The following is a 12164-nucleotide window of genomic DNA, read 5'->3' as shown; positions in this document are numbered from 1 at the left end:
CATGCCATGCCAGCGGTCCCGGCTCCTGGAGGCTGGGCTGGCTCAGCAGGGGAGGTAAAAGGTATGAAGACCTACCTTACCTTACTTTGAGGTACCTTGCGTCGAGTGTTCGTACCTACACTACTATGTATGGGCTGGAGACGCATGCAAAGTATCCTACTGCGAAGGAACCTAATGGGAGGTCTTGGCGGGGCTGCCCGGGCTGTCTGAGGAACAACACAACGACAATGGGATAATCAATACATCACCGGGCCTGACCCTGCTGCCCGCCCGGCTGCCATGCCGCCCACTGACATCCTGCAGTAGCCCAGCAGCCCAGCAGCCCAGCAGGACGGGAGCCGCCAATGCCAATCCGGTGGCCCTACTGAGGTGGCCTGGAGGTAAGGCACCTCACGATTCCCTTAGTGCAGGCGGGCCACATCAGCCCCGGCGGAAAACCCATCCTTGGTCCTTGCGCTGTGTAGGTAGATGGAAGGAAGATGAAAAAGTATTCGTACTTTACCTCGTACGGGCAAACTGAGTGAGGTTCAGTGCAATTAAGCCCGAGCCAGCACCGGTGCTTACCTTCCTCCCTTCCCACCTTACCTACGAATACCTGACCTCTGGCTCTGGCTCTGGCTCTGGCTCTGGACTCGTCGACAACGCGACACCATCTCCAATCGAATTCCCCTGTTTTTCTCGCTCTATTCGTCCATCACCATCTCTCGTCGTAAGGTGCCTTGCCTTACCTTGCGTGCAACACCGACCCTGCACTCCCATCATACCTAAGGACACATACTAGCCACGAGCATTTCCCTTCTTCCCTTTCCTTCCCTGGACGCTGTCCGTTTCTCCCCACCTCACTTTCCCATCCATCCTCTCGCCCTCCCTTATTCGATCCCCTGCAACCGCACCGCATTACGTTGCCCCGTACCCAACCGGAGGATGCCCTGGCGTCCTGTCTTCTGCGTTGCACTGCGGCTGGCTTAATACCCTTTCCCTACCTTCCTTACCGGACCTACCTTGCCTCAACTCACCGTCAAGTACCTACCTACCTACCTACCTACCTTATCTTACTTGCCTGCCTTACCGACTACCTAACTTGGACCTCACCTCATCTCGCTGACTGCCCGCCAACTTCTTTTCCCCTTCCTCAATTGCTCTCTCTTTCCCGCCATCACCATCACGACCCTGACTTCCAATGTGGCCTGCCTCCCTGTTCCGCTGCCCGCTGTGTTGATGGCCTAGTGCCCGGATCCAACGGCTTCCCTTCTCCTGGCTGCCGTCGTCATCCTCCCACTCTGACGTTGTATCCCTGGCAAACAATGACCCATCGCCGTCATGCCTTTTCTACGCCGTCGCGGCAACATGGTCAGCGAGACCGATATGAGGCGCCATACCATTCTTGATGCCGATGCGCCTCAGCTCCCGCCGCTCCCGCAACACTTTCCACCCCAACAGCCTCAGCAACAGCAGCAGCCTCAGCAAGAGCAACAGCCTCAACAACCGCCGCTACCCTTGCCGCAACACCCACCACAAGAAGTCCCCCGAGTCTCCGTGTCTGCCTCCATAAGCGAAACCCCTTCCACCTCCCTGACTGTGCCCGCGCAAACCGACGGTGACATCGATACCTCGACACGGCTCGATCCTGACGACGCAGACGCTAGACCAGATACTCCTCCAATCCAGGATGAGACGCCTAAGCATCGTCGCTTTTCAATCCTGAGGTTCCGCAATGCCTCCGACTCCCAGCTGTCATTAAGGGCCAAGCAGCAGGCTGAAAAGCCTCCCCCTGTCCCTCGGCGTGTGTCTCCTCCAGTCCCTTTGCGGCACCAAAGCGCGCCTGGCCCTGTTCATTGTGCTAACCATCCGCGCCAGCCCCTGAGATTATCACGACCGCACCTACAGTCGATTTCCAAGTACCACAGAAGAAGCAGTCTCGAATGCGACTAGCCGACCGATTTCGAAGATCTGGTGAGCTGCCCAGAAATAGCGAGGATGGGGCCAACCGAGCCATGACGTGGAAGTCATCTAGGAGGAAAACGGGCCTGGAAGACCTCGCTTCTAGAAATCGGCCTACTCTTGTTACTTTCGAGGAACCCAACCGCCCGTCTTCGTCCAGGGCGCCCACCAACGGAGACCATCACGATGGCATCGCCTTGTCACTCCCCCCCAATCGAGCTTCCGAATCATCGCGATCCGATGCGAGCTTCGGGGAACAACTACACCCCACAACTACCGCAGGCACTGCAGGCACCGCAGCTAACTCTCCTCCAGTGCCGTCAAGCACTAGCTTCTTTCGCCTGGGTCGCAGGAAACCCAAAACACCATCATCCATGTTCGACTTATCACATCTGCCTCAGAAAGGCAAGCCCGCCGCCAACGGCGCAGACAATAATGGGACATCCTCGTCCTCATTAGGCGCAGCTCACCCACCCATCGCGTCAACATCCAGAGAGGGCACTCCGCGACCCCATCATGGCTCGAGGCCCCCATCAAGCTACAGTACACACGCCGACTCCGTGTCGTCCTCTGCCCCTGATCAGCAGCCACTCAAGACGAACCCCTCACCGGCAACTGCACTATTTCGTCCCGGCTCGACTCACTCCGGCCAGTCGTCACCGACCCGAGCCCGGTTGCAACGCCGAGGGAGATCTTCGACCATGAGCTCTTTAGGCAGAGATTCGTTGGAAGGGCATCTCGATCCAGGAGCAAGTCGAACATCCACGTCGATCGGGCGCAAGAGCTTTGGCGATCTCTTTGGCCTGAACAGACTGCGACAAAACTCTGATCTGGGCCAGAGAGCGGGCACGCTGACACCTGCAACCCCTGGCTCCAACACATCCAAGAACAATTCACTCCAGATTGCGCGGGAGCCGATTGCATTGCCTGAGAAGCTCGAGGACGAAACGCCCGCCAAGTATTTGGCCAGGATAGAAGAGATTCTCAGCAGAGGAGTAATTGCGAGTGCGTTGTCCAAGGGAAGTGATCCTTTCGCAGCAGCCGTGTTGCGCAGTTACATGCGCCGGTTTAGTTTCTTTGGTGACCCGATGGACATGGCAATCCGGAAACTACTTATGGAAGCCGAGCTGCCCAAAGAGACGCAGCAGATCGACAGGTGTTTGCAGGCGTTTGCGAATCGCTATCACGAATGCAATCCGGGCATTTATGCCTCCCCTGACCAGGCCTACTTCGTGGCGTTTTCGCTTCTCATTCTGCATACGGATGTGTTCAACAAGAATAACAAGCACAAGATGCAGCAACCTGACTATTTGAAGAATACCCAAGGCGAGGGTGTTTCGGACCCGATCCTTCGATGCTTTTACGACAACATCACTTACACCCCCTTTATACACGTTGAGGACGACGTGGACCTCAATGGTGATCGACTTATAGCGAACAGAGCCAAGAGGAAAACCCTTTTTCCTGGAGGCACGCCGGAAGCGGCCGCGAAGCGGTCTAACCGTGAACCCCTTGATCCGTATACGCTGATCATAGACGGCAAGCTGGATATACTGAGGCCGAGTCTGAAAGATGTGATGGAGCTCGAGGACCACTATGACTATTTGGGAACGGCAAAAGACCTCAACGTAAAGGAGCTTCAGCGGACATTCTTCAGAACTGGTGTTTTGCAAATTGTGTCGGCCAGGTCACGGCCAGATGCCTTTCGCGACGAAAAGAGCGCTATCAACCCTGCCGAAGCGGCGCAGGGCGTGGTCGATATCAAAATCACAAAGGTCGGTCTTTTGTGGCGGAAGGATGTCAAGAAGAAGAAAACCAGATCACCCTGGCAGGAATGGGGAGCCATTCTTACGGGCGCCCAGCTTTATTTCTTCCGCAACACCACATGGATCAAGAACTTGATGCACCAATACGAATCGCACGTTAAACAAGGCTTTTACGGCGAACCAATCACGTTTAAACCGCCATTACCGGAGTTCAAGCCTGATGGATATCTCCCGACGAAGGAAGCTGTTGCGCTCGTAGACTCCACGTATAAGAAGCACAAGAACGCTTTCAAATACTCTCGGCCTGGGGCCTTCGTCGAGGAGGTTCTTCTTGCTGACAATGAAGAGGAGATGAACGACTGGCTCGCCAAATTGAATTACGCTGCCGCCTTCACTACGTCTGGCGTCCGCATGCGAGGCGTCGTGGGCGGCAATTACGAGGGACAAAGTCGACGGGGGATCAGGAGACTTGGAAGTTCGGCCTCCGCGCAGGTTATTCAGACTCCCACCGGCGAGGTCAGCATCGTTCGTGGTAAAATTGATCACCAGGAGGCCGAGTCCATTCAGGCTCAACGACGGCAGACCATGATGGACGCTGTTGCTAAAGCAGATGAAGAAATCGCCATCAAGGAGCAAGAGCTGGAGATCCATCTGAGGAACGCTCGCCATCTCCAGATTCTCTCACCCATCCAAGCCAAGACGAGGGATCAGGTTCTTTCGGCTGCTGCTCACATGGATGTTAAAATCAAGTGGATTCGTATGGACATGTGGAAATCCAGGTGTCATCGAGATGTCCTTTTGAAGGATATGTCCGAAGAGCAGCGACTCCAAGGTCTGGTGCCGACCAAATCTCAAAATGGCCATGAGATCCGCGAAGCGTCACCATCCCGAGAAAGACCACCCATGCTCGAGGCAGGATCAGTGACAAGTGTGGGACGCCGCCGCCGGAGGTCATCGGCAGCCATCTCCGTGGTTCAAGGGCCTGCGAGGATGGCGCAAGGGGAGCCAGAATCGCCAACAAATGATGCTTACCAGACACCGCCTACAAGTGCGACCTTCAACCCCCACAAACACCAGAACTCATGGGACTCCAAGGTCTCCAAATCCCAAGAGCCAGTCTACCGCAAACGACCCTGCTCCAGTTCTAGTCAATCCTCTGGTGACCCGACGTTCTACAGCCCGCAGCAGCATCCGACTCCTAGAAGAGGGAAGGACGAAGAAACGAGTGTGGCTGAGGAACATCATGATGACGTGGATGCGAACGAACGTGTCCTCCTTGAGCAGGCAGGCTTGCTAGGATCAGAATCTCGTGGCAATCCGCCTGAAAGAAAGCGAACCGGGTCACTCTCTGAAGCTGGAGATGCTTCCGAGTCGCGTGATACCCCGGGGTCCATCGACAAGCAAGACAGGACAAAGATCCGACGAAGCCTGCAACGCACCCTCAGGGAGAGCGCTGGCCATCTTTCGCACCATCGTAGCAGAAAGGGAAAAGAGGTCATCACCGGAAGCGCTTTAGAAGACGCTGGTCGCGAAGACGTGCTTACTAGAGGCACTGGAAGCTTCGTGGTACACGGCAAGAAGGCGTCCGTCATCAATTTCGGTTCCGAACTGCAACAACTGACTCCCGAGGAGCGTCTGAGGCAGCGAAAGCCGGGTCAGCGCGATGAGCCTGCTTCTCCCGCAAGCGTCGAGGAAGATTTCCGCGACACGCTTAATGAATCGTTACTTCCCAAGGAGCGCAGAGAGTCGGGCGCAAGCGCTAGCACAGCAACGGCAAGAAGCTTTCGTGAACTTCACCGAAAGTATTCTTCTGCGCACGCTTCTCGGTCGCCGGCCTTCAGAGGTCAACTTTCAGTGCCGTCTGATGGTGAGAGTGAAGCCGCAGTCAGCTTTTCCGAAGGACGCAGGACGCCGCTGCCCCCAATTGAAAACGAGTCTGGAGACGAGGAAGAAAGTGACGCCGTCGTAGCGAGTTCGGGCGTGACAAGCCCTACTGTGGCAAGTCCGCAGCCAATCCGTGCAGCGTTCTTATCACCCCTCGAGCCGGTGACGCCTCAAGGACAGGAGAAAGGCGAAGAAGAAAAGAGCGACGAGATGCAGCGACTACCTAGTCCTCCGATCCAGGCGGTCAAGGCCTAGTCATCGAAATCGCTGCCTGCCCTGGGGACGACACTCCCACTTCGGCCGAGTTCATCTAGAAATGCGTGTTGAGCCGTCACGCCGAACCAGGCAGCTCGCTTGATGGCCCTGATACGTTAGAGAGCGTCGACAGGGTGACGGATGTTTGATCCGTTGGTCTGAAGCGATAGAGGTGAAGAAACCCTCACTAAATCAGGCGCTGGTGGGTATGCACCCATAGCGTCATTCTTTGTTTTTCTTGACAACAAAAAGGAGGTGTTTGTAGTCAATCTAATGGCAGATGTGTTACATATGTGTGGGCTCATGGCTAAGCGGGAATGGACACTGGACTTTGGGCATAGCATTGTGAGGCGACTGGGGTCAACAAAAAGGACGGCCGACATGGCTGTGGTGTAGAGTAGAGCACAGCGGTCGAAAGTCTCACAGAAAGACCTGTTGCACAGCGAATTCAATCTTTTCTCCTTCTTCTCCTTACTCATAGGTCGGTTTGTTTGGATACGGGCAGTTGCGTAGACTGCGTTGTAATCTAGCGCGCGAGTCCTCGATCTCACACCTGCGTCCTCCGAGCCGTTCATTTCTTACCCTTCTTCTTCTTCTTGTTTGACGACGTTGGCGCCTTTTCGACCTTGACAGATCCGGCGCCACCTGCAAGCTCCAGCGTCTCAACTTCCTTTGCCAAACCACCTTGCGTGGACTCGTTTGCCTTCTTCTTGCCCTTCTTGCCCCTGGGCCGGTAGGAAGAGCGGTCGCGGAGAGGCAGCCATCGCTCGGGGTCCATTTTCCTCCCCTCCTCATAGTTCTTTGGCAGCTTTCTTCTGCGCTTCTTTCTGGCACTTGCTTCAGTTGGCTGGGTTTCCATTGTTCGCTTCGTAGCCTGGTTAGCTGGCGTCGCGAGTGTAGCGATGCCTTCGCCGGCCAACTGGCCAGCGTCGACGCCTTGAATGAGACTCTCAATGGGAGGGAGGTCCGTCAGGTATGGCTTGGCCCTGGATGCGTTTGATGTGGCGAACGATGCCACCAGTCCTGCGGCTGCAACATGGTCCGCATCGGTGCCGGGCTTCGCGCAAAGTTTCTCGAAAGCAGCACCTGCGGCAGCGAGATCAACAGGATCAGACGACTTGAGCAACTCGGAGCCGGCACCGCGGAGCAGCGAGTCGGCGTGGCGACCATTCCGCTTCTCCCAAAACGAGGAGGCCTTGGCCAACTCTGTGCGTATACCGGTTTGGCGTCCTTGCTGTTTGTAAAGGGAGACCACCAGAGCGACCAGACCAGGGGAGAATCGAACATCCTGCGTTCCCTGATTTTCCAGATTGCGCAGGAACGTCTCGAGAATAGACAGTGCCGCACCGGTGTTGTTCGCGGCGAGATAGAGCTGGATAATAGTGAGAATTAATCCGACGTCCGTGGGGCGTTTCTCAAGCAGAGGAATGACGTGCTTAACGTCTACGTTCTTGGATGGACGTAGAGCATGGGCCGCAGCGTTGATGGCAGAGAGGACGTTTGTGTTGGCGGAGACGGTAGGCGTAGCCTCGGCCAAGGTTCTAGAAGTGCCCCGGTAGACGCCGGCCAGCTTCTGCGTCTGGACGCCCAAAACATACTGGTTTTGCTTCAGTGGGCTCTCTTGGTACTTGAAAAGCTTGGTCTGCTTTCTCAGAGCAGATGCCAGCTCGCCTTCACGCTGTGCGAGGTAAGGATTCTCGACTCCGGTCGCGAGAGCCGACCTGTTATTCTGGTTAATCAGCTTGGACTCGGCGTCCCAACTACTGCGCAGATGTTAGCGAGGTCGAGACCTGAACAGTTGAGCGAAACTTACTCCGAAACGGACAGGCGGTTCTGAACGTCAAGTGCCTCCCCAAGCTTGCCTAACCTGGAATATACGTAGACCTGCTGGACCATGATTGGTACCATCTCGGCTTGTTTATCGTCCTCGGAAAGATCCTCAGAATCGTCACACAAGCGCAGCGAGCGCTGGAGTAGCGTCGATGCTTTGGACAACTCTCCGCGAGCAATGCAGCCGCAGGCGCTGTTATATGCGAGCTCAAAGGTATCGATATCTGCCGCGAGGGGGGTCGGCGCGACCTCGTCACTCAAGTCGTCCACGACTTTCCACTCCAATTGAGCAGCGGAGGCCAGGTAGTTGATGTTGAGGTCGTTCTCCTCGTCCTGAGGATCATCGAGCAGACCTTTGTAGAGATCGAGTGCGTCTTTGAAGTCCTCGGCGCGGTAAGCAACTTGGGCAGCAACGTGTCGAAAACTGCGCTGCGGTCTCGAGTTTGCGATCTCGCGGGCCGCCTGAAGTTGTCCGGTCTTGTACAGGGCGTAAGCCTTCTCGAGCAAACACGCATCCTGGGGCTTGTCACCACCATCGGCTATGGCGCGAAGGGCGTCGTCGAAGCGATCGAGTTTGAGCAGGGCGACGACGCGGGTGCGGTGGGTAGTGAGGTCGGTCTTGGACTCCTTTATCGAAGCGTTTGCAGCTTTGAGGACCTCTTCATGGTCTTGTATGGAGGCTGCACGCAGCAAGGCGCTGAGGTTGGCGGCGGGGTCTGAAGGAGCCATCGTGAGGGGTGGGACGTGTGGTTTTGCTTCAGTTGAGCCGATCCGGCATGTTCGATCGATTTGAGGAGATCTCAAGCAAAGAATCGGCTTGGACTCGCGCCTTGCGACAAGAGGAGGTGAGCAGCAAAGATGATGAAGGGACCGTAGGTACCTCTGGGGGTGGTTTCGGCGTCGCGGTTGTCGCTGGCGTCTCAATCAGACATCAGAGAGGAAAGCCACGGTGCGGTGCAGCTCAGGATTGAATTGTGGAAAGGTAGTGGGGCAGAGTCTGTGACGTCCAACGGAGACTCGAGGCTTGTAATGCTTGTAGTCTTCCACGGAAGCTCGGCGTATAGGTACATAACGGGTTTAGACAGGTACCTACCATACTACGAGTTCGTTTTGCGATACCCTTACGCTGGTGGCGTAACAACCTACCCACAATCTCAATTTTTGAAGTCCTCGATACTCCATCAGTCAGTTACCGCACCGCAACATGGACTTTTCGTGGCGTCATCTGAATCCATCATAAGCCATGCATTCCGCATAATTCGTAAAACCGCATTTCGCCCTCACAACGCACGTTTCCCCGGGCCTTTTCCTTCGCCATATTCTTTAACCGACCCCAAGCCATGCCACTTCGTCCGTTCTCATAGTGAACTAGCCAACGGCTGATATTTCATCCCCTTCCAAATAATCCCCACAACCTCTTTCGTTTGGTCTCGGGATGGTACGGCCTCAGGGGATACGTTGGCGGCATGCTGTACACGTCTGAGTCGGCCGAGTTGTCTGACTGCTTTCGATGTAGCTTCCTAGGGCGAACCTCACCCAATTTCGTGCTTCCCGACGACATGGTGGCCATTGAGACGCGCCTGTCCGGGCTGTTCTGAGGAACAACAAATGTGCTCGCAATTAGAGCAGGCATCGGTTCTCGCACCTCAAGCTCCTCCGGTCGGTTGAATTTGCCCTTGGTAGACCTCCCATGCTTCGGTCTCACCTCTTTTTTTGGTGGGATAATTGTTGTGTGGCGCTTGCTCTTCTTGCTCGACTTGGACTTGAGGGATGTACTGCTGAGCCGTCGTGAAAGATCGTTGATGGTTCTAACGGCATCCAAGCGCGACGAGTTGGACAACGACCTCAACGACCGGTAGTCGATGGCTGGGCTCTGGGTTCTTGTCATAACACGCAGCAGGCGCGTCATGGCCGAAGTTAGGCGTTTGATGATCCTCTTGAGTGAAGAGCGGGCCGCGGCTGAGGAAGATATCGGTAAGTATGTGAGAGGTGTGCAGAGCCGGCGCATGCGTACCATCTCCTTTCTCCAGGTGGCTTCCATTGAGGGAGAGACGCGATGAGTAGACTCGCCGCACCTCGGATTGGTCAGAACGCACGCATCTTCGGAGTTGTCGTGGTTGACTGTTTCGCTCTGATCCTTTCAGGCCCCCCAGAAGCGACAAGCACTTGGAGTACGTCTCCAGTAGGGCGTCAACTTTGTCACCGAATCCGCCCATTGATCCAGAAAGCAGAGCCTCAATAGAACAAGAATGTGTGGTGAGCGTGCGCATCTCCGACCGTTGGCCTTCCCCATCCCCGGCCTTACATACAAAGCCGGGTCAGCCTAGCTAAGGAGTCATCACAGTACTGGTGGTGCGACCAATCCAACGTCCTGCGAGGACGGGGAACGGCAACGGGGGCAGCTGCACCATCTGGTTGGCTGAGTAACCGCCGCAATAATCCATCCTGACCATGCAGGCCTTCGCCGGCAATCTATTCGTGATTGACGAGTCGTCTAGGCTGTTGATGGGTTCTTCCGACAATAAAGATTAATCGCAACCATGTCTCGATGCTTGTCGTAGGTATGCAAGCAAGCAAGCCACAACTCCAGTGATCATGGCCGGCGATGCCCGTCTTGCTGCGGCTCAAAGTCGGCCAGACCTCAGGACTTAGAGGCCTCGATCAGCGGTGAGTTGAGTCAAGTGCAGACATCTATTCTTTCTAGATGATAAGGCAGGCCGGGCCATTTTGCCAGAGATGGACACTGCATTCGTGCTCTGAAGAGTCCGATGCCAGGTCTGTACAGGGATGTTGTTAAAGCAGTCGAATCAGGCCAGGTTGCGATGTCAATTCGCCCGCGACCGCGCCCGCGCCAAGAGTTGAAGCGTCGGGATCGGATGGCGTTCCCGCAGGGGACAGGATCGCAATCTTGGGCACCGGTCCAATGGACCACCATGAAACGCTCACCGAGTGTTGCCTCATGGCAAGAAGAGAGTTTTGGACAGCAGCGATATCATTGTATCTGGAGGTGTGTACTCGTGGAGATATCAATGAAAGATGTGACGCAGGGCAACGTCGCAATAGGCGTGTCTGATTGCCCCATCGTCTGCATGGCCCTTTGGTTGGGCTAACGAGCAGTCGGCGGAGGGGGTGTTTCTCCTCTGTGTTTTGCGGCCGGCCGATGGCGTGGGGGTCTATTGCAAGCGGGCAGGCACATGGGAGGCACCTTTCCACGAGGTAACCGGGCACTCTTCCAAGTGAAGGCTCGTCCGAATGAGCGAAGCATTGGCCACTTCCAAGTCGAACCCGACAGTGCTTGGGTGCTTGGTTCAACTGAACCTCTAGCTAAGGTACGGCTAAAGAAGGTGAGCAACCCACGCGGGTTCCTGAGGTACGGTATCCGTACCTACCTACGTAAGGTGTCTTATCTGGTTGCCCCCCACACGCGCCAGTCACAGGCCGCTCATGAAGCACCTGGCGGGCGCTGGCGCGTCCTGCAGCGGGAAGGCCCTGGCAATGGTTTGTTGAGTTGATTGATAACCGTGATGTAAAACGGTGCGACATGCCAAGCTGCTCACCATCATGATGCACACTGTGTAAGGTACACCAAACTTAGCTACCTACCTACCTTACCTTACATACCTTACCTACATTACATTTTAGGCGTGCACACTACTTTGTAGCAGGTGGGGTTTTTCCGGGGGCGGGGCCAGCATTCACTACGTTGTACAGTGCGAGCCCCCATGCCTTGCCGAAGGTACCTTACGTACCTAGGTACCTTACCTTACTTAGGTAGGTCACAGGTAAGGTATTCATCGGCGGAGGTATCCGTGAGATCCACTCCGCCATCCCCATCATCCTATCGAACTTGGATGGAATCCCGCCGCCTGAGCCCACTTTCCCGCCCCCCGTTTCCCCGTATCATCACCACCACCACCACCACAACCACAACCACCCGAAAGGCAATACTCAAGAAATCCAAAGTACCCTGCCGGCGCAGATATCTCTCGTTTTTGCCGGCCCTTCATCCTCGGCCTCATTGATCCCACACCACTCGATCCAGCCTTGTCACCCACTCGAACCCTGTCGCACCCCTATCCCCCGGTTCACGCTGCAAAACCTGACAAGCCAACTCCTGTTGGACGTCTGTCTTCCCCCCTTCCCCTTGCCGCTCAAGGCACACGCCCTTTTTATCTCTATCCAATGCCACTTTGCTTCCACTTGGCCAACATCTTCCACAATCCGCCTCATCATCAGCCCGAAATCCTCGCCATCGCCCTTGCACCTCTTTCGCGCTCTCTCTCTCTCTCTCTCTCTATAGCCAAGTCCGCTCTCCGCCCGTGCCATCCATACCTTACCGTAGCGTTCCGTGCCTCACCTCAGACTCCTCACCCAGGAATCCCACGTCTCCAGGTAGGTAGAGATACCACACCACGGGTACTCACTCGGTCAGTTCCCTCATTCAAGTCCAGACTTCCGAACCCACTTCGCCCAAGCCCATGCTTCCCG

The 12164-nt window shown here is 55.7% G+C and overlaps 2 protein-coding genes across 2 annotated transcripts; one reads left to right on the top strand and one right to left on the bottom strand.

Annotated features, from left to right (window-relative positions):
• Positions 1–2642: 2642 nt before the first annotated feature.
• COL26b_013325 (uncharacterized protein) lies at positions 2643–5846 on the top strand (the record flags this gene model as incomplete). The annotated part of the gene is made up of 1 exon (XM_053185944.1): positions 2643–5846. The coding sequence occupies one exon, from the start codon at positions 2643–2645 to the stop codon at positions 5844–5846; it is 3204 nt and encodes a 1067-aa protein (XP_053030109.1).
• A 571-nt stretch (positions 5847–6417) lies between these two features.
• COL26b_013324 (uncharacterized protein) lies at positions 6418–8405 on the bottom strand (the record flags this gene model as incomplete). Its single annotated transcript, XM_053185943.1, has 2 exons — positions 6418–7609; positions 7660–8405. The coding sequence occupies 2 exons, from the start codon at positions 8403–8405 to the stop codon at positions 6418–6420; spliced, it is 1938 nt and encodes a 645-aa protein (XP_053030108.1).
• Between the last annotated feature and the right edge of the window lie 3759 nt (positions 8406–12164).

Source organism: Colletotrichum chrysophilum (assembly GCF_026319265.1).
Source record: "Colletotrichum chrysophilum strain AFK26 chromosome Unknown scaffold_221, whole genome shotgun sequence".
Lineage (NCBI taxonomy): Eukaryota > Fungi > Ascomycota > Sordariomycetes > Glomerellales > Glomerellaceae > Colletotrichum > Colletotrichum chrysophilum.
This window is presented reverse-complemented; position numbering and strand designations above follow the sequence as displayed.